General features: G+C 39.2%; 1 protein-coding gene across 1 annotated transcript; it reads left to right on the top strand.

The window, feature by feature from the left end:
• Positions 1-1,109: 1,109 nt before the first annotated feature.
• On the top strand, positions 1,110-20,604 carry agpat5 (1-acylglycerol-3-phosphate O-acyltransferase 5 (lysophosphatidic acid acyltransferase, epsilon)). The gene is made up of 8 exons (XM_048268987.1): positions 1,110-2,297; positions 3,715-3,784; positions 3,942-4,057; positions 4,165-4,254; positions 4,632-4,722; positions 7,656-7,817; positions 16,943-17,066; positions 17,399-20,604. Exons 1-8 carry the CDS (start codon positions 2,079-2,081, stop codon positions 17,622-17,624), a joined length of 1,098 nt encoding a protein of 365 aa, XP_048124944.1. The 5' UTR covers positions 1,110-2,078; the 3' UTR covers positions 17,625-20,604.
• Positions 20,605-23,684: the final 3,080 nt, after the last annotated feature.

Raw genomic sequence — 23,684 nt, 5'->3', positions numbered from 1 at the left:
AGGTGATTTCACTTCCACAAACAAAGAATATATTTGTTGATAACATTCAAGAATTCCTTCAAACATTCAATGAGTGCATATGTTAAGAGTCCATAACTGTCCATGAAATTAATATGGAGCATACCATGCCACCCTAAATGTGAATGAACATGTCTATGTTAAAGCTGTCTCTTAAGTCTCACTTTATTGCCAAGTTTGTGTTCAAGGTCATCCATTCCAAAAAGTGGTTGCCCGCAGAATTGTCTCAAGTCCATTTGCAAAAGATTTAATTTTACTGGCTACTGTATATCCAGGTCAACTAGGTTGGTTAAATTAGATTAGACAATATCCCAGTTTGTTTGCCACTAAGCAGCAGAAGGTCAATGCGGAAAGGATTTTGTTCAACATTAGAGGAACAGCCTAGTTGGCAAGCTAGTTAATGTTATTTTGCTTTGCTTAACCAGATATGTTGCCAGAAGTAAAAGTTTAAAATACTTTACAAAATACTGTCACAAATTCCTCTTTCTAAAGACATGTGGTCACCGCAGACCAATCAAATGGGGTCGTTCGTTCTGATCCTGCTGGTATTTTTCTCTTTTTTTCTTCAAAATTATGAACGGGTTTCAGAAGCTGTTCACCTCTAAATCAAACTGTTATTTGAAATACAAATAGGCTACCAGTCAGTAATTTTCAATGCAATCTAATTGATGTTAACGGTAACGTTGCTACATCTCATTTACTGTGATAATGAAGGTGCAGGTCACTTTATTACTTTAGTGACTTGGGGCAGTCTTCAATATGTTCAAGTTAAATCAAGACGTCCTACACAACGATACAAAGAACACCGACTGAAGTGTGTCTGGTTCCACCTGGCGACAAGAGCGTTGCAAGCGGGTTGCCTGCCAAGCTGTTAGACCTACATCGTATCCAAAAATCTCCGTTATCTCAAATCAGTGTGATCACCTTGCTAGCTTCTAACGTTACTGCTAGCTAACTAGAGATGACCTTGTTCTGTGAACCGCACACTCTAGGTAACGTTAGCTGGCCTAGTCAGCAAATTTTCACAATAGTCTTAAGATAACGTAAGAATTGTTGTGCCCAGAAGATCGTTCTAAATATCCTGCATAGGTCGCATCTTCCATATATCCAAGACACAGAATTTTATCTCGCTGCATTTTCATCCCTTCGCTTCTGGGACCTCTGTGGCGTGTTGCTAACCCTTAGCAACCATGGAAGGAACACATTTAACGGTATAGACCAATCGGCTTCAGCGATGTTAGGACGTTGAAAACGTCAGTTTTGGTCCTCCTCGGTCCTCATGTAGAGGTGTGTGACTTTGGCACAGCGCACACTGTGAAACACTATGTAGCCTAACTTGGCTGTTAGATTATGGTACTGAAAAAGACAATGCATGGTGTGTCCACATGATAAGCTTTGAAAGCGTTTATTGACAAACGATTGTGCGAGGGCTGCCAGGACAGTTTTGGTTGAACTTCCGTTTGATGCAAAGCTTGTCAACCACTAAAGTGGCAACTTGATAGCTAGCAAGCTATCGATAGCTAGCAACCGTTGCTAAGTTAGAAAGCTAAACTCAAAGCTAAGGTAACGTTAACTTGTTTGCTTTCAGGGGAATTGATCTCGACTCTAGCAGTATGCATTCTTTAGTTTTAGTTGACGTCAGTCCTTCTTTGAAATAACTTAATGTTAATTACGTTGACATGAATCCGTGACTGCGCTCAAGTAAGCCTGCATTCTGTAACGTTAACCTAGCAAGCGCATTTGTTGTGCAGGTTTTCTTCATGTCGACATGTCAGCTTAGTAGCTAGGTAGATTGCCCTGAGTTTGTGCTGTAAATTATGTTAAAACCATAGGGCTGATGATTCAGCGTTAGCAAGCGTGTTTCGAAGTGTGCCCCTCAATCGCGAGATTTGGGCGTAGCTAGTTGCAAGTTTGGGAGCCTGAGCGCTATCGAGTATTAACACCTCGTTGTGGGCCAGGTCGATGCTGGGAACAGACATACGGCAAGAGGCAGGTTCTGAAAGCTGAGATTTGCTGGTTGCCATTTGGGTTGTCGTAGAATTGCGATTGTGCAATAAATCATGCTGCTGTCTTTGGTTGTACACACGTACTCTTTGCGGTACTGGTTTCCAGCCGCGGTTATGCTGGGCACTGCCCCGGCATACTTGCTCTCATGGAGTGCTTGGCGTCTCTTATCCACCGTACTACCATCCAAACTGTATCACACAATGGACGACCGCATATATTCGGTCTATCAGAGTATGGTCCTGTTCTTCTTCGAGAACTACACAGGGGTCGAGGTAAGTGTGTACGCTGAAATGTAATCATAATTGTAGAAATGGAGATGTCCCCCCATTCACTTTTCTTATACTGGATTGTGTAGGAACAAAATGAAGTTCATTCAACACCAGTTCCTGTCTTTGCAAACGGTGGAAATGGGGCCAACATTGACTGTACAAAGGAAGTTTGGGCAGAGGAAAGCTGCCCTAACCTCATGCAGGCAGTTAAAAGCCTTCAGTGAAACTGGTTCTGTGGTTAGCAGTGTTTCATAAAGTCGAAGCATGGCCATTTCACCAGCTCATAAATTGCATTATTACGTTCAGTAATGGGTTTTGGTGCAGCACTTTGTGCACTTCTAGCAAGAAGTTGATGGTGGTTTTCCCTGCCTCTAAACTCCTCACTTTGCATTCTAAACATTTAACTCACCTAATGTTTAAAGACACACATTAGTCAACCATTCAAAAATTATTCCCGTTTCAGACACAAATCCCATATGCATCATGTAAAAAACTAAATATGTTGGCCTTTTGGAACAGGTTTCCTGCTTTGGACAGAACAACACTGTTTTGGGCCTAACCTATAATGTCAGTTCCTGAAATGGTTTTCACTACTAAAGGCCTTGCTAAACCAAAACTACAGTAAGGCCTTTAGTACCGAAACCACCACAGGAACTATGAAAGAAAATGGAGTATGCCTAATGAGTAATGTGTGGCAGTCGATTTATCAGTGGGTGGGTGTCCTATTAGGCAGTCTACAGGAGCTGTATTCATCATGTGTTGTAGGTTAACTTTGTACTCCATTCCCTTTGTTACATGATCTAAATACACTATGGGTGGTCCCACATTTGTATGATAATGTCCCTCTGAAATTATGATTGTCAAAGGAACCAAAATATGGTTCTGGAATCTTTGATGCAGTTCATACACTAATAAGCTAAACATATGGCACTATGAGTAAATATGGGACAGTTGGAAAAGACTTGAGAATTACTTTTCATTCTTGTACCTTTTCATGTTTTATATGACCATCCATTGGCTATGCATGTGTGTGGAAAAGATATTAGGCTTGTGGGTGCCTTGACAATACAATAAGCTTACATGTAAAGAATAGTAAAATTAGGTATGCATGAAATTGGGTTTATGGTAACCATGGTGTTGCCTAAATTCAGTCAACAGCTGATGTCATGGATTCACCCATTTTGATCCATGAAGGAACAGTCACTTACATGTGAATAGCACTATCTTTTGTGCAAAATGTGTTTTTGGCAAAACTGCTTAAAGGATTTAGAAAGGGATCATGAAAAGAAAGGTAAATGCAAGGGCACTGGGTTACCCTGCACTTTTGCATTCATGTTGTTTGGATTTTGCCAGTAGAAATACTGTAGTTATAGGCCTATAGTTAATCTGCCTGAAAAGAACATATATATTTTTGTTTCAGATCATCATTTATGGAGACATACCAAAGAAAAAAGAGAATGTAGTCTACCTTTCCAATCACCAGACCACAGGTGCGTTGCACTTGGTGCCTTCTCAGCAGGGAATAATTTATTAGCTGTTGGGCCTGTACATATTTCATCATTATGTTCTATTTTGCGACATATATTTTAAAAAAAGGCAGATGTGTTTTTTGGCTCAATATTAATTTTCCATCTCTTGTGCATGCAGCGGATTGGATCATTGCTGATATGCTAGCTATCAGACAGAATGCACTTGGCCATGTAAGATACGTCTTAAAAGATGGTCTGAAGTGGCTCCCCTTGTACGGATGGTATTTTTCTCAGGTAATCCATCACATGTGTGCATAATAGGCTAAATGAATGATTACAGTTTGTCGTAAGGTCCGTAATGTATTTCTCTGAATAGTCCTTTCCCTAATATTTCTTCAAAGCATGGAGGAGTTTATGTGAAGAGAAGTGCCAAGTTCAATGAAAAGGCCATGACAAAGAAGCTTTTATCTCAGACAAAGTTGGGAACACCAGTAAGTTTATTGTTTTATTTCTTTGGTTGACATATGACATTACTTAAAACTTTGCAGCTGGTTGACAGGAAAGTTCTTAGGACTCTGGACCAAAACACAAGTCACTCTCCAAGTCACTCTTTTTGTTCTTAGAGTCTTTTTTTGTGATCCAAAATGCTGTTTTTGATAATGAACTATTACAGTTTTGAACCCAAATAACATTACTGTTACTACTACTACTACTACTACTGTGAGTTGAAGAATTTAGTGACAGCATTTGCATTTAGGGTGGTGCTCTACCAGGAAGTGGTTTCAACTGGCATGGTTTGTAACTTGTGAGGTATGTAAAAGAAACCCAGATACTGACTGTTGTTGACACTGTTCCATGTTCTTTGCAGATGTACCTGGTTATTTTTCCTGAGGGAACCCGCTACAACCCTGAGAACAGAAAGGTGATCAGTGACAGTCAGGCCTTCGCCACTAAAGAAGGTACTCATTAATAAAACCATGCCACGCTTTCACCCCAGGACTGAAAGGTCTTTTTGCTGTTTACATTATAGAAACAGTTTCTTTTAAAAGTATGACTGGAATCCTGATGTTGTTTCCAACAGCAACAAAAGGGCAACAAAATAACTTGGATTTCTCCCAATATAAATTCTCTCAAAATGAATACTAGAAATACATTGACTAGACTAATGGGCCGTCTACACGACGCCAGTTTTTGTGAAACCGGTGAGGTTTTGTTATCGGTTACGCCTTGCGTGTACACGACGCCAGCAGTTTAGGAGACTGTAACCGAGTTTTTGAAACCGGCTTCCGAAGTGGGAATTTTTGAAACCGCCGGCTAACTTTCGCCGTGTAGACGCCTGTAGGTGCGAAGCCGGCAATTTTACGACGACATAGCCCCACCTCTCAACTCAGCCACGGCACTCGACCTGACACGCTGCTTGTCAAAACAAGCCAAACCATTTGTTTATTGTATTAAAATGTTTTTTTCTTTCCCCTGTCATGATTTATGTGCACAATGTAGCCTATCAGCCTTTTGTGGCTAAGTTAGAAGCACACGTTAGCTTAACTTAGTTAAACCAGAGCCCGTCTTCCTATTAGACATTCTCTGGTTAAACATTAGCTTACTGCATGTTAATTTCTCCAGTGGTCCTCAGACCTAATGCAATGCGTAGGCTAAGCATTTGAAATTTCACATAGCAGTCACATACCTTGAAAATGAACTTTATTAGTTTAACAGTTGAATTGAAAACCGAATTGTCTGTAGTCGTTAAAGGTGTGAAAGCGGTAAGAGAAAATTCACCCGGCGGTTTCGTGTAGACGTATCCTTAATTCAACATACTGTTTATGATGTATATTCAGATATATTCCTAAAGAAGAAGGAATATACACAGGAATATACTCAGTAGAGCTTCTTATTACACGGCTCTTCATAATGCTGCAGAATGCTCCATTCACTTGAATGGGCCTTCCCAACGTTCGGTGGTTTGATATTTCTCGATAACAGACCGTTGCTAAGTACAGTATAACAGACCGCTGTCAAGGAAAATGGGTTTTGTGCTTCTAATTCACGTCTTTCACTCCCCAAGTAGTCCGGTCACTTCTTGCATTAGAACTTCATTTAAAAGTGGAAGCAGACGGTTGATCAGCTGTGTTCTAAAGAATGTCCTGTTCGTCCTGTCGAGACTTATTTTCTGATAATGACCGGCGTTCTATACATTATCCCTTACATAATACGCCTTGCATCTTAACTAAAGCACACAGAAGCACACTCACTGCTTAGCTTCTATGATGTTCACAATCAAAGTACACACAAAACAGCAGCATAAACCAAATCACTCAGTGCTTGTTGTCAATAACCATAGTTATTATTATAGCAACAGCAGTAGTAGTACAAGTGGTATTTTAACATCAATGGTTGTAATATCCTGCAGCAGTTAGCTGCTTTTTATTATTCCAGAGGTAGAAGCCGTTCATCACTTTCGAATTTTCAAACTGTGTTCTGTGTTTAGAACTGTATGCTAAAACAGGCCCAAGTTTAATTCAAATCAGCAACACCTTTGTGTGGCAACAGTACTTCCTGTAAGCTGGAGCTTTTAGCAGAGGAAGGGGGAGGGAGTGATGCATGATGTTCCACAGCTAGCCCTGACAAGTCAGTCAGTCAGTCAGTCCTTGGAACAGAACGCCAATCAGTTTCAATGAGCATTTACATACTGTCTGAAACAGTGGACCAGTTGAGTTTGCATTGTGAATAATGGCAGATCAGTAACACAGTCCTGCTCTGTGTTATAAAGAGGTAATCTTGATTGTTGGAAAAGCCATAAAGTTAACTGATGTTTCACTTCTAATTCTGTTTTCTACCACTGTTGCTATGGCCACACAGTGGAATTTGGCGCATGTGCAGTAAACAGATGAACCCACAAAATTATCTATGTTAGCCTTATTTTAGCAAACATTACCGGTAGTTATATTGTTATGTCGGGTTTAAACAGTGTTTCCAACTATGCACATGACGTCTGTCTGACCACTGTTTGTGTAGTTATGAGTCTTGCCCCATTCATTTAGATAGGAGTCTATCTTGTTTGCCTGAGATAGCGGCCCAAGGGCATTGCCAAGATGGCTGCAGAGTGGTGAGAGTTGCCAATAAGGACTTGGAAACTGCTTAGAAATTCAAATAATAACTGCCTCTCCAGGCATCTCTTTCGTGCTTGATGATCATGTGATGTTATGGTGGTGTTCAACTGGCATGGTTTGTAACTTGTGGTGACCTCATTACTGTATACCGGCTATATGTATTAGCGCTTTCAAAACTGTCAGTGTCATTTTTACCTCACCTAACCCTTGTCCTTTTTTCTAAAGCGGACGGGCTGAGCTGGCTGAACTGTTCTTCCCACTGACTGGGTTTAGTAATTTGTACCCGAGTAAATCAGTCTTGCTCCCTGGGGTATTGCATATGACAGATAGACTTGTCTGCTTTTAGTTAAGGCAGGGCATGTGACCGGCATCTGGAAATGCCCTGGCTCTCTTGACGTAAAAGCCCCTGGATGCTGGACTGATTTCAAGTAGAGATTAAATGAGGAGTTAATGCACTGTAAAATAGGTCATCAATTAATCACTTCTGTGTAATGTAGAATATTATGTTAGTGGTTTGTGCTGATTGTTGTTATCAAAGATTAAGTCATTGGTGAAGCGGAGGTGGCACATTGTATTTTACAAATGGTACTGGCTGAGACAGACCAAGCTCATTTCAAAATCAGACAACAAACTAATTATTTTAAAGACTGCACAGTATTTGTGTTTGAATCGGCTTCTTTTTAAAATACATGTCACTTCGTCAGAATTCCCATGAATGGTTTACATTTATAGTAACATATGACCTGCAGGGGTTAATGGTGGTTTCTTTAACTTTAACACAGGATTGGCAGTGTTGCAACATGTTTTGACACCCCGGATGAGAGCTTCACACATTGCCATTGAGGCCATGAAAGATCACCTAGACGCTGTGTATGATGTCACAGTAGCGTACGAAGGAACCATGGCACCAGGAGGACATAGGCAATCTGCCCCAACAATGCCAGGTACCTTTAACTTTTTGTAATACATTAAACACATTTTGTGCCTTGTCGTGTGTCATTTCAGGAGTACTGTAGCATGTCCTCAGACGGTCAGAAAAGATGTGCAGTGATTGCTCTCAGAGTTTACAAGTGCCTTGAAGGAAGTAAAGTCTAGTGTATTGTCTGTCATAATTGTTTCTATTGATAAATGGTCAATTTTATGAGACTGGCCTAGACTTGGGTCCTATTATGAATCACAAGCACTTATGTTTCTACATGACACCAGACTTAAGCTCAGATGCTTGCGTTAAATCTAATAGAATTCTGCAGCATTTAGGCCTACATATTGGGCCATAGATTGAAGGTGAAAACAGAGACTGCAGTGCATGTGTCCACTCTGTTGCTCAAAAAAAGTATGTCTCAGAGAGAAGGAATAAGGTGTGGTCAAAGGCACCAATTGGGCCGGGCCAAGCCAAAGTTAATCAGTGGAATATTTGGTTAAAGCCGACCAATATTGTAAAGCAAACTTTAAGCAGTCCTTTTAAACTAAATGCATCAGATGAGATTACAATGTCAGAAGATGGTAATATTATTGTGGGTTCTTGACGGGTCTTCCAGGAGCCCTTTTGCAAGGATTGAACTAGTGCTTCCTCTTGTTCACCAAGGGGTTATCTGATTGTACAGTGTCTATTTGTCAGTAACATTTTGAAATCAGCACTTAAAAATAAAATAAACTGGCTGGCAGACACCTCGGAAATAACCTCAGGCTTATTTGGTTACAATAACTAGGTTATGGAGAATATACTTTGTCTATTTCTCGATAACTTTTACAAAATCTAACCAAGAAAAGGCCAAGCGAAATGCCATTAATATTTCAACACGGCAGTCTATAGAGTTTGCCATTCTGACTACCGTTTTGTAGGTGAGCTACATAGACACAGGAGACAGAACTTAGCAGAACAGCGGAGCCACTGTACCATTCAAGTCACTACTGCTTGCTTACAAAGAGATGGCTGGCTCTGCTCCCATCTACTTAAATGCTCTCATAAAAGCTTATGTTACCCCTTGGACGCTGCGCTCCTCCAAGAAACGTCACGGCAATCCAGCCTATTTTCATTTGTAGTCTTGTGATGGTGGAACAGCCTGCCAAGTGCCACCAGAACACGCATGGTGTGATGATTGGAAAGAATGATATTAAGCTTTTAGTGCCGCAGCATAGGTTTGTACATAAAAATATGAGTACTCCACAAACTGTAGAGGGAGCCCAGTAGCAAAAAAAAAAGTCATATTCAAAATTAAGACACCCCTGCGAATTTGAATATGACCGTAAACGCATTCGAATGTCACTCGGCAACCATAGGATGGCATCAGAAAAATGTGCAGTGGTCTCTTATTTTTTTTTCTGGAGCTGTATGTTTAATTTGATGATATTCAAGATGGTCCATAATACAGCTTCGCACCAGCTCCCTTACTACAGAAATATGTAAGCATCATGGATCACTTTAACATTAGGCTAAGGAAACTTGATATTTTTATCCAGATAGATAAGATCAGACCTGGGCAGTGATGGTTTATGATCGGTGCATGCAATTGTCCCCTGTCAGAGAAGAATGTTGCTGCACCTATATCCAAAATCCATACCTCGGTGCCTTCATTTATCGCCAGAGTTTAAAATAACCCACAAATTAAGATGCAGAATGGGCTATGTTTGGTGCCAAACTAAGCCTCATTGACTAGGCTATTTGACTATGGAACTAACATATTCTAGGCATTGTGATGCTTGACTGTTATTGCCTTCCTGTGATATGACCTCTATCTTTAATCTTTAAATCTTTAATTTATGCATCTCTTGTCCCTTACTAATTAGCCATCCAACATTATAGTTTGGCAGGGATCATTGTGGTAGTGGTTGTTGCCCTTCAAAAAGCGATTGCACTAATCACTATGATTATTATTATTATTATTATTATTATTATTATTATTATTGTCAGTGTTTGAGATAGAGGTCATTGGGGCCTCCCTTTGTATGGAAATGTAGGGGCTCACTTGGCAGTCAAGCTCTAGTCTTGATAGATTTTGGGATACAGCCAATCAGGATATAAAATCCTATTCTGTTGCCCAACAACTTGACTATATCATAAACATCATGGCTGACGTGAGGGGTTTATTCCTCCAGTCTGTGGATAGGGTGACTTGTAATATCTGGCTCTCTGACAAGGCATCAAACATTCTGATGTGGCTATCTGACGAGGCTATCTTATCACCTGTTAAGAGCAGTAAATTGTTCTCTGACTATCCCTGCTTGGTCAATATGCATTTAGAGCTGCAAGTAAATGCATATAATATATTTTTATGAGCTCCCTGTTGGCTTATACATTTCATTATAATGAAAATGAGTTTGTGTATGTATAAGAATTTCTTGTGCCTTCCTGTAAACAAGTTGTCCTGACGTGTTGGTATTCAAACGCCGTCATACTTCCAAAGGCAACTCTTCAAAATATTTACCCATGATGGCTCGTGCATGCAGCGCTGCAAAAAACATCCTGTTTTGGACAGGAATAAACACTAATGGTGAAGCGGATGTTCACCGTGTGGCTTTCCAGTAATCTGTCTGCAGCTTCCTTTTATCCACATGCTCATGGCGTGACTGTCCCGACTCCACAGACAGCAGCTGGTGGCTGGGCAGCTTAGGCCCAGATCGGGGCCAGATCATGGCCGGATGAGGGCCAGGCCTGGGCCAGAAAGCTACGGTCCAGAGTCTGCTTTGTAGGCTTGGGCAGGCATTCTTATAGTGTTCTATGTATCATGCGGCCAGTTGTTAATGGAGGCTTTAACGTCCTACAGTTGTACAGTATCCAATCCCTGGCTGACCTTGGAAAATGATTGTAGATAAAATGTGTAAATAAAAATAATTTTATTTATATGATTGTAAGGCTGAAACTAGACTGCATTTCCGGCAGGAACTGCGAAAGTGTGCTTGCCCTGGTCCGGTCACCAACGTGAGCAGACAGTGACATACGCTATGCTGAACCTGGCTTGATCCAAGCATTCTAACAGTGCCTTTCAGTGTTGGAGCAGTGGCAATAGCCTACCTCAAAAGCTCTATTCAACTATTGCCTTATGGGTGAATGCGGTTTTTGGCTTTTACCTGTGGCCTGCCTTTGAATTTAGCTTCTATGACTAAAATCAAATCAATAAAATAAAACAACAGCAGTGATTGGCTGCAAAAATAAATAATGTCACGCGTCTTGCACCTCTCAAACTGGGCTATCAGGTAACCTAGAGAAAAATTTGAAATTATGAAATATGACTAAGGCATTAAAATGCTGCTTGTTTGTCAGGATACTTTTTCACTGATTTATTTTAGAAATATGAGCTATGAGTGTGAATGTTATATATTCCATCCCCTAATTCTATTTTACTAGTTTATTTGACATAATCTATATGGATTTGCTCTATAAAGACCTTATGTCTGTTTGGGATTGTTTTGAGAGCCTATTGATGTATCTCAGAATAAAGGAATGTCCACAACATTAGTGATGGGGTTTTTTTTTGTGTGTGAATGTATTTTACTTAACTCATTGAATGTAGCTGGATACTAATGAACGCATGTCTCTGATAGCCACAATAGGAGTAATTTTAGCAACACCGTATTTTGTGTGGCCCATAAATCCATTCCAGTGGATCACGAAAATGTGCCAAAATTCACATTCCTTGCTTGTTGTTGGTACATTAATCCCATTCAGATTGCCACTTATCTGTGATGTAAGAGTTCAGTATAGGTTTAAGGTCTGGGGCAGGGATTTGACATTCTGTGACTTCTTCATTGAGGGCTTGCTTAGCAGCACTGTCCGCTTTCTCATTTCCCCTCAGACCAACATGGCCTGGGACCCAGCAAAAAACTACACTCAAGTTCTGGTTCTTTAGACATTCTAGTTGATCAAGCTCAGCTTTGGTTGTACTTTTTTTTATGACATTAAAGCCTACTGGAAAGATTTTTAATTGCAATTGAATTGAATGCAATTTACTTTTACGATTAAATAAAATTAATTTATCCCTCTCACCCATAGTTTTCTATTTATTTACAAATGTACATAGGCCTACTGTAATTACATTTATACATAGTTATTCTACTGATCTTTATACTATTCATCCTGCCCATAGACTTATTCTTACTACTCTTATGTTGTTTCTGCACTACAATGACACTGTTTCCACACTGCACATAGCTGTATGTTATGTAAATATCTGTTATATATTTGTCATATTGAATATCCATATTTATTCTGTTTTATTATATTCTGTTAATACACTGCATATATCTATATTATTATTTCTACTATTATAATGTTACTACTACATATATTATTCTACTTATTGTATGAGAGAACTGCTAATACACTGCACATATGTAAGGGATAATGTATAGAAAAATTGGTCATTACTGGGAAAATGTTCCGACAGAGTTCTGGACCCTGAAGGGACTTATTTTCACAGTAATGACCGGGCGCTCTATACATTATCCCGCTTTTATTATACGTCTACTTGCCAAAACGAAATAATAAACTCCCCACGATATGACTTTAGCCTACATAACCTAGCCTATTTGTTACCGTTCATTGTGGCATTTGCTGAGAAACAAATAGTTCGCAACAACACACGCTGCTGAACTTGAATCAAACATTCTTTAGAACACAGCTGATCAACCGTCTGCTTTCACGTTTGAATGAAGTTCCAGTCCTTGCGTAGTGATATGAAAGACATTAATCAGAAGCACAAAACCCGTTGCCATTGACAGCGGTGATTAAATGCTTTGCCGGTGATTTATGTAGATTTATTACACGGCTCTTCAGAGTGCTGCAGAAAAAAATCCTGAACCACCCCTTTAATGTCTTTCATATCACTACGCAAGGACTGGAACTTCATTCAAACGTGAAAGCAGACGGCCGTATAATAAGCGGGATAATGTATAGAACGCCGGTCATTACTCTGAAAATAAGTCCCTTCAGGGCGGAACAAGACCCCTCCGCTGCGCGTCGGGGTCCGGTTCGCCCTGTCGGGACTTATTTTCCCAGTAATGACCGGCGTATACATTATCCCTTACTTAACATAGGCCCGAACGTTGGGAAGGCCCATTCATGTGAATGGACCTTTCTGCAGCACTCTGAAGAGCCGTGTAATAATTATATTGAATTCATATTACTCTAAACCACCTTCTGTAAATCAACTGTATACTACTGTCTACATTGCACTATATTTCTTGACCTGTCTCTGTATATTTCATCACCTTTCTATACTTTGCATCACATTGTATGCATACTGTAGCTACATGAATCACAGCTAAGATCCTTGGTTACTATGAAGGCCAGTCGTTCTAAATGGATGGTTGCTATGGCCAAAGGCCAGTTATCTCTGCCGTTGTCAAGCGGGCATATCCTAACTTTATCTTATTTTAAACATCTCTATTTTACTTAGCCTATTTCCATACAGTGACTCCTATTAAGAAGTGGCCACTTCATTCCCGCTTACCGTGATTCACGCAGCAACATTATTAAATTAATCTGTCACCATATGCCTATGCCAACGTTTGCAAAGAGGAGAATCTTTTAATTTGATTCACAATGAAACGTTACATTTAATGTACATGTAAACAATGAGTAGGCTAGTTTTGGTTGTTGTTGGTGGTGTTACTGCATCCCTTAGTTATGCCTACAATGCAAAATTGTTCCCTCGTGATTGTTAGACGCATTTCAAAACATCGCGACGTGAAATGCCACAACAAAACATTGTTTGTCAATCAGTCTTATTAGGAGTCCTCGCTTAAGCTGTCACAGACTCAGGCGCTACTTTTAGGGCTAAAATGCTTCCTGAATTACTCTTAGTAAAAAAAAAAATAGGAGTCCTAAAGTGACGAAGTTACGAGTACAAGCATCTCATTTCAAATGACCATGGCATTACGCTAAGCAACATAAATCTCATAATGTTACAGCAACATCTCCTCCCTATGACCTAGCTAGCTAGCTTCTAGCCACACAAGAAATGAATGATGTTAAAATCTCCGCTTAGCATTCTAATAACAGAAGGGGCACATTTATGTGGACCACTACAACATGACTCATTATGTCTGTAACGTTAACTGTATAATACACTTACTTTCATAAAGGAAGCACATCCAGCACATACACATGGAAACCGATATTTTAGGTAGCCTACTTGGCCACGAACTCAAAACGTGTCTCTCTGAAGCTCTGTTCTAGAATCTTTGCTCTGAAGTCTGTCCCCGTTGCTAAGCAACATCACATGTATTAAATGTGTACGTGTGATTACGAATGGATGTGTGTGGTTTGCAATTAGAATAAACAAGAAATAACATTTCTAATCATTTCCCATGATAAATTACATAATATTTGCACCTTCCTTCCTTGTGAATCTCACACTAATTCCACCACATTTAGTTAAATGTAATACAACGTTGCCACCTAGCGTTCAGAGGCTATAGGCTATTTAAGATTAACGTGGCATTTCCTGCTTATTCTTTTGTCAACACCATGCTTTTAGGAAAACAATCTTTTTATCATAGTTCCCTCTTCAATGAACGATTACCAGCTCGTTTTTGTAACAGATGTTTATTGTCCCTAGGTTTACAGAAACACCTATTCATATTAATACGTAGCCTATGGCGTGCTGCCGACCACTGTTCATTACGGCCCAGAATGCCTTGCATGTCTTTACAACAAAACAACCCAGTAAAACCTAATTTCCCATAAACATATGAATTTGCATACTTGTAACATTTTTAATAATACTCTCCCATCATGATATTTAACAGTAATGAAAAATTTAATTTGAATACCGTCAATGTGAAAACAACTCTATTATGAAAGCTATATATAGCTACTGTTCTCCTTGCTATTTCAGTTCGTAAGTCCATACTATCCCATGGCGGAGCAAGGATTTCATGATTGGGCAAGGTTGCCCGGAGACATTGTGGCTGTCCAGAGACATTGAGCATACTTGGAAGGCATTGTGATAAAAGATGAATGGTGAGAGTTACCAAATACCTGTGGGTGGTTTGCCTAATGATGGAAACTTTTGGAATATTTCTTTTTTTTTTTTTTTTTAGCTTATGCACCCTCACATTGGAGTCCCCAGTTTATATACAAAATTTGGTATCAATATGTGACAGTGTTCCTGAGATATGGACGACTTCCTGTTTCGGAGCTTCGCCGCCGATTTTGTTTGGCTGTGACAGGCAAACGCTTTCGAAAATCAAAAATCCTTCCGGTAACTTTTGTGAGGCTTGGTCCAAGGATAATGTACGTCAAGTTTCGTGGCGTTCGGACCAAATTTGTGACCTGTGAAAGTTTAGTTTCGCTTTCTGTTTAATCCAATATGGCGGACGAACGACACGCCCACCTGACGTCATCTTCGCGACCAACTTACACCGGTACTGACCGGACGTTTTAAAGTTGGAACGGTGTCTCTGTCTCAAAGGGCCTAGGCGCTAGAGCTGACAAGAAATGAGGAAGACGGGAAAAATAATAATAATAATAAGAAAACTTAAGAAGAACAATAAGTGTGCTTGCAAGCACACTTAATTAATTGTGCATTCCTTGTGATTCTCAATTACACATCTATCCATAGAAATGTCCTGAGACCATGCAGATACATTAAGGTTATTGAAAGGCCATGGCACCCCCCATGGAAGTGCATCATATTGATTATACCATTTATTTTACCTCAGGATTAGACCTTTTTCCGTTTAATTCCGTTTGAAATTTAGACCATTTTTATGCACTACCTGTATTACTCTATGACCTACAAGGCAGAATTACCTGCACGTTGTGCACTGTAGAGGCTCTGCTCAAAAGTATGGGACATGTTTATGTACAACTCATTTGTGGACATCTGAATTGAATATAATCTCAATACAGTAAGGTATGGTTCTGTGACCCATCTTGGTTCAACCAGTATCTGTGCAAACCCATCCCACGGAAGGCTAACTTTGACATGGTCTGATTGTGCTTACCCCAGGAGGATCAAGTGACGTGGTCGAAACACAAAGCCATTTCTCATGAGGCCATTTTGATTAAGATCTTGTTGTTTCGACATGATAACACGCTACTAAACAAATGGCCTTGTTGCTGCAGCGAGCTCTAATGGGCTCGAATGATTACTTCCCTCTGGATTAGAGAGATAGTATGGGGCTTCGATTTGACAAGTCTGATTTATCTCGACTCTGTTTTATTAATTAGGGGTCCTTTTTACCCCTCAAGGCATTAATTATACTCCAGATGGAGAGACATTTGATCATTGTTCACACAAGAATATTTGTTGTTGTATTTAGAATATATAGTATATAATGACGGTAGACAATAAAGAATAATGTAATGCATTAGACATCTTGAAAGGCACTTGTCTTACTGTGTAGATTAGCTCATGTAATATGCAGGCCTGCATGTGTATTGTTATACAACTATTTATTTTCTTTAAAAAAAAGAAATAGAATTATGAAATATATAAGTGACTATACTTTAGATTATAGTCTTGAAGTAATGCTTTAGTGTGTTTTTTTTTTTTTTTTTTTTTTTTTTTCTGTAAATGTGGAATGGTTTTGGCAGTAAAGGCAACAATGTTTATATTTTCTCATTGTATTGTATTGTATTACAATGTAATCTTGTGGGTTAACAGTTAGGCAGGGATCTCATTGACCTGCGGCTAGCGGAAGTCGCAATGGTTAGGCAACGGAACAGTCGGAGCAGCAGCGTAACGCTAGCGTTGAACAAGCTTTAACTTGATGCAACTTTCAAACCGCGACGCAAGTGTTCGTGTGACTTAGGAACGAGAGAGAATTTATGATCTCAGTATTGCGTAACGCTTTACCGCTGCCACTTCATTATTTCCAGTGTGATCGCCATCTTAACGATCGGTCAATAAACATCAATTATCAGTAAAAAAAGTCAGAAATATTTTTATGTTTACAAAGAAACACGGTCTTCATTTTGAAACAGAATTTTAATATAAATAAATAAAAAAAAAAGATTGTTTAAATGTTTACACATTATACATGTTTGCACATACAAATTGTTAATGAGAATGAAAGTTAATGAAAACTAATCTTATTCATGCTTGTTTTCTCCACATGTCAGAATTCCTCTGTAAGGAGTGCCCAAGGGTCCACATCTACTTTGACCGTGTGGACATCAAGGAGGTCCCTTCGGAGCCTATGTTTTTCCGCAGGTGGCTGCACGAGAGATTTGAACTCAAAGACAAGTGAGTAATTCCCCGAGAGACTAAATATTCACGATGTGAAATAAATGTAGCCTTTTCTATGCTTCACTTGGTCTCATGGTAAATCAGTTAAGATTTAACTTTTTTTTGGCATTTATTATTTTTTGGTTATTACCTTACCTGAATGCTTCAGTGTCTTTGTGTTCTGCATGACTCTGTGCAATATTTATTCCTGATTGTGAATTATTATGTACAACCCTGTTAACTATGCTTACATTTTCTCTTGTCACTTGCACTCTGAATGTAAATGGTGGGAGGGGGGGGCATCTTTTCTTCTGAACTTGAACGTGACCCAGTTCTCTTTGTCTCTCTAGACTGCTGAGCATTTTCTATGAATCGGAGGAGCCCGCCCTGAGGTGTACGTTCCCTGGAGAGGCTCGAAGTTCGTCGCTAAGCCTCACAAAAACATTGCCCTCGCTGGTCATTCTCAGTGGCTTGACCTTGCCCATGCTCATGACTCCAGCAGGCCGAACGCTCTACTTCAAAACCTGGATCTACGGGACTCTCATAGGGTGGCTATGGGTACACCTTAGCCCATGAGCAAAAGGAGTCGACTGCCATAACTCTTCTCATATCGGTATGGACAGGCCATGCTCTAGATTTCCCTCCTATGGTGTAGGGGTACAATTTTTTTCAAAAAAAAAAAAAAAGAACTGTTCAATTTTTTGGAGCTACAGTCATCCTGTTCACAGAGATGTACCCCAAACCTCTTATTGTTTTAGGAGAAAAGAAGGTACAGTGTTTTGTCCCTGGTGTTCTATTCCCATCTGCCATAGCCTTTCAGTCGTATCAATTCATCTCCTAGAAAAATGTGTGTAGTGGCCATTCTCACTTCCACCCATTCATAGTTTAGATTGTATATAGGAGAAAAAAGAAGGAAATGCGCTGAAGAAAAGAGAAGGTTATTAGAATGTTCTTGTTTCTATGGCTTTGATTTGGTCTTGCATTTATGCTGTCTTTGAATGTCATGTTGAACGTGCGTGCGTGCGCGGCTTTAGCTTGGATGTGAGAATCATGGGTAGTCTGCATACTAGTTTCTCAATTGCAAAACTTTTAATACATATGCCCTCTACGCACAAATAAAATTGTATACTTATTTCTTACATAATAAATACTTTAACTTAGATGCCAAGGTTCATTAAATATGTGTGCTTCAATGTTAAGCGAGAAATGACCATTTCACTATCAGTTTCAGTATATTACAGAAGAACTTGGCATGGTGAGAAAAAACTTTTTTTCTGGATTTGAGTATTTGTACTGTTTTTGATTTATTGCCAAATGCGGGGGGAAAGCAATACATCCACTTTAAAAAAAAAAAAAAAAAAAAAAGATGCTATATAGAGAATATGAATGAATTAAGTTCCTGTTGAGCTTAATGCGATTTTGGTGTGTGCTGCCTTTAGTATTCTATGTGATGCCACCAGTGAGAGAGGCCAAGGGGGATACCAGTTATGTAGTCTCCGTTCTGTTCTATGGTATGTAGCACCTGCTCTGATGCACAGTATGTTACAGTTAGTTACAGCTACAAGTATTTTAAACAGTCGCTTGTCTGTCTTTTCCTTCCTTTATTTCGGGTTGGTCCTTGACAAATTTCCTCCACATATACAGTATGTCTGTATGCAGAAATGAAGGTGGCTTGGCAGGTGTATGTGTGTTTGTAGTCAGCAACATTGCTGGTCGTGGCAAGTGGTAAAATAGCTGTTCCATTAAGCAGCATCTATGTTGAAGTGCTACTCAGTCGCATAGCTGTGTGCCTTGGGCTTTTAGGGGGATTGTCCTTGTCCACATGCGGGAGCAGGGTCCTAACCTGTGGAAGCTATCTCGCTGAGTCCCCCTACAGGGCAGTAGCTGAATTACAGAGTCATATCACAGCGTTTCATTTGCTATGATTTGCAAAAATGTGGACTCTTTTAAAAAAAAGTTTTGGGAGAGTGTACAACATAATGTGCAAAGCATCTTTGTCACAAGCAGCTTTTTCATGCATTATTTACCAGATAGCTCTGTATGAATGTTAAAAGTAGTCAGAAACCAGTCACTTCTTACACCAAGTCCTTTGCTTATGTGTTTAATCAGTTTATGCAACTGCTGTATGTTAGAGTGTATTTATATAATTTGCATTGCACAATCAGCAACATCAACAATACATTGCATTTATGTAGCGCTTTAACAAGGCACCTTAAGTGATTTACTGTGAAGCTTGATTTTAACTAACCACCACCAATGTGTAGCACCCACCTGGGTGGCGCACGGCATCCGTTATACCAGTGTGAGATTGAAAGTGGTGGAATTAATCAGCCAATTACACTGGGGGATGATTAGGTTGCCAGATCAGGCTAATTATGATGGGCTTATCTGTGTTTCAGAAACATGCACTGGTAGTGACTCCCAAAAAAATGTGGAGTTGGGAAACAAATATAAAAAGAAAAGGTGCCCCTATTCATACATCATGTAATGTAGTGAATTTATGGTGCAATTAATCAGTTTGTGTAAAATATCCCTACCGTGTTTCTTTTCTGTGTTTAGGCCTATCATAATTACATTTTGTGTAGTCATCTCAGAATTATACGTTATTAGAATGTATTTGTATCGTTTACATCAATCGTCAGCTTTGTGGACCTTTTGATATTTGCAAATTGTTCATACATCACAATTTTGCAGTACTTTACCTTTATCCAGTGTTTAAAATGAAACGGTATCAGACAGAGTGGAACTGTGCTATTTTTTCCACCTCAAATTTAAATTTTTACATCGAAAAAGAACTACCTCTCCATCTCTACATTTTAACTGCAGAGACTCTTATATGTTTACCAGATATGATGAGCATGGCTACGGTATGGAGACTCTTATATGTTTACCAGATATGATGGGCATGGCTACGGTAGATCACATTGACTGGTCCAGACCTTTGTGACGAAGATTTCAGAATGCAGTTTAGTCCAGGAATAAAGTCTGTCCAGAGTGGAGTGGGGAGGGAGGGAAGGGCAAGGACCCTGTTTTGCACTTGATGCTTGTGGCGTAAATGCGGCTCTGATTTGTAAAAAATATTATTTGCATGTCAATATTGTCTGGTGTGTGGGGGGGTGGGGGTATCTGCTTTTTATCGTGTAACCTGGCCAAAATGCCCATTTGGCTTTCCAACATGATTAAGATTATAATAAAAAAAAATATATACTGGAAAAATATCCAGATTCCTACTGCAGGTTTTGGGGAATGGTTAATTTCTTAGCATATTGACTATGGGTTCTTTTCCCAGATTGTGTCTGTGAGAGGTCATGCAGGTAGGCACATTTTCTAAAGGGGTGACAATAATGATGGAACTTTTCATACTGTCTTTGTGTTCTTTTATGCACATTGTCCCACAACAATAAGTCCCTAAATTATTTTCATATATGTATTGTATTGTGTGCAATGTGTTTATATACATTTGTCTTTCCATCCAAGTGCCCTGCCATGTAATTTAAGCAGCTCTTATATTTTTCTTCATCCGATTTGTGTGCTCACACATCATCATTAAAACAACTTCCACTTTTACATCTGGTGACTCTTCCATCTTGTCCATGTTATTTGTCGAGATATGATCTTAGAAATAAGATATGCCTTTCATGTGCAACCTAAATTTGACATTCCCTCAACTAATAATTTTGGTTTTTATATTGGATATGTATATATATATATATATATATATATATATATATATATATATATATATATATATATATATATATATATATATGTCTGTATGTGTGTGTGTGGTGTTATATATATATATATATATATATATATATATATATATATATATATATATATATATATATATATATATATATATATATATATAAAAAAAAAAAAAAAAAACTTCACATGCTTCCAATGGCCAAAACCAAAATTATTAGTTGAGGGAATGTCAAATTTAGGTTGCACATGAAAGGCATATATAAATATAATATATATATATATCCACCGGCCAGGATAATAGTAGTGACACAATTTGAATGATACAGATTTGGAAATGGTCTCAGGATCAACAGAAGTTAGTTATTTAATGTTGCATTATTGTATGGGTGTGTTAGTTGAGTCTGATATAACACATGTATTAGCCATGAATATTGTAGTTGTCTTACAGTTAATAGTTCTATAGGGTGTAGTTGCACTGGTACTACACTTTTGACTATTTTTATTAATAAGATGTAAAAGAGTCAGTCAGGAATGTATAGTGGAAACTCAGATTTTAATTGATAACACTAAATGCCCTTTCTATATGCATGAGTGGAGTTTAATCTGCTGCTACCTAAACAGCCAGAGCAAAAGGTTAGGTGGGTGATTGTAGCCTAGGAGTGATGTGTATATCAAAGACATTGGGTAGTTCTTAAAAGATGATGGCCTAGGCCTACTTTGTCACTCTAATACAAATATAGAAAACTTTAAAGCCCACTTTGAGTACCTTTGTAATTGCTGGTAAACAACAAACCAACTGCCTCTCTGACACTGTGATCAGCAGCACCGGAGCGCCACAGGGAACTGTGCTCCCTCCAGTCCTGTTCACCCTGTACACATCTGACTTCTGCTACAACACCGAGTCATGCCATGCAGAAGTTTTCTGATGATACTGCAATTGTGGGGTGTATCAGGGACGAGCAAGAGGAGGAGTACAGGAGCCTGGTGGAGGACTTTGTGCAATGGTGCAAACTCAATCACCTTCAACTAAACACTTCAAAGACCAAGGTGATGAAGATGGTGGTGGATTTCCGCAGGTCTAAGCCCGCTCTGCTACCAGTCTCCATTGATGGGGTCAATGTGGAGGTGGTAAGCACCTACAAGTATCTAGGTCTCCACCTGGACAATAAACTGGACTGGTCAGCCAATGATGCACTCTACAAGAAAGGACAGAGCAGGCTGTACTTCCTGAGGAGGCTGCAGTCCTTCAATGTGTGCAGACCCTAAACAAACTGATCAACATCTTGGACAATGAATGTCATCCACTCTACAGCACTATCAAAAACCAAAAGAGCTTGATCAGCTGGAGACTTCGCTCACTGCCATGCACAACTGAAAGGCTGAGGAAGTAATTTGTTCCTAGGGCCATTGAACTGTTCAATGCCTCACTAAAGGGAAGAGGAGAGATAGACTTCTCTGCTTAGTCTGTCTGCCTCTCCACCCTCTCCATGTTTGAGTACTGACTGCCCACTACTGCTTTACTACTGTTTTACTACTGTTTTACTAATGTACACAGCCTAATGTTTTCACTACTGTTTTTCATGCTATATTAGCACACATGATCAATGGCTGCGGACAGGCTTCTGCTACAATACTGAATGAATGAATGGCTATAACCCTATTACCTCAACCTGTTCTTGCACTGAAATAGTTTTTTATTTTACCTTGTCTACATTATACTTTACTCTCCTATTTGTCCATATTATTTATGCTGGTCTCTAGACCTTACTCTTGCACTGTTGGACTAATGTTGGACTACTTTTTGCACCTTCACCATGACACTCACTCTCTTGAGCACCTTGCCATGCACACATAACTAAGGACTATGGTTGGACTACTGTTTGCACCTTCACCATGACACTCACTCCCTTTAGCACCTTACCAGTCCCGGCCCTGTCACTACAAGCGTCTTATGCTTAATCACCCTCAAGCACATTGGACTTTCTTAATTTAATTTATATAGTGTATTTAGTATTTAGTTTTGTTAGTTTTCTTATCTTTCTTATCTTCTACTGTCTTTATTGTACAGTGGAGTTTAGTTATATGTTTATACTTATACTTATGTTTACCATTTCTGCTGTAAGTGCATGTTGTGTGTGATGTCTGTATGCTACTAAGACCCTTGAATTTCCCCTTGGGGATCAATGAAGTATCTATCTATCTATCTATCTAACTGCCCTCATACATAGGCTAACTATCATTAAAGTGATGAAACATTTGATACCCCCTCCCCCTATTTCTTGCGGAAATAGGTCACTATTAAAAACGCAAGTAGGCCTACAAATAAATTTGGATATGTGAATGCACACTGTCCCCTGACCTCACCGCAAGCCACTGATATCTCCCCTTTTTTTAACTTGATGTATCACCAACCCAGAGCTTTCATTGAAATAGTGCCATGAAAATTGCTGCAACTCTATCAGTGTGTTTCATGAGTGTTTGTTAAATCATCACAATAAATCACATAAAACACAGAGTTATTTGTGGGAGTCTGCAAGGAAATATATATATCCTTAATATCAGATACAATACAGTTTGTTTCTCCTGAAAGTCATTCTCTTTGAAACAGACTCCCTAAATTCTCAGTAGGAATAAGCCAGAGTTAGCATTCTGACATTTTGTAAATATCCTTGACTTTGTCTTTATTCTACCCTAAATGTGTAGGCTACAAGACGTATGTATCTTGATTCTTAGGGTTCTTAAAAAGTGAAATAAGATAAGATTGTCTCTTTTTTTCTGATGGTTTTACAATTGGGCAATTGTAGGCCCCTACTCTATCCACTTGTAGTGCCTTGTAGTAGTACCTAACTTTTAGCTTGTTTCAAACCAAACACACACACCCAGACACAAGCACAAAAAGATTACAATAGCCTGCCTGATTATGAA

Source organism: Alosa alosa, chromosome 18 (assembly GCF_017589495.1).
Source record: "Alosa alosa isolate M-15738 ecotype Scorff River chromosome 18, AALO_Geno_1.1, whole genome shotgun sequence".
Classification (NCBI taxonomy): Eukaryota; Metazoa; Chordata; class Actinopteri; order Clupeiformes; family Clupeidae; genus Alosa; species Alosa alosa.
Note: the sequence above shows the minus strand (reverse complement) of the source record. Positions and strands in the feature narration are given on the sequence as shown.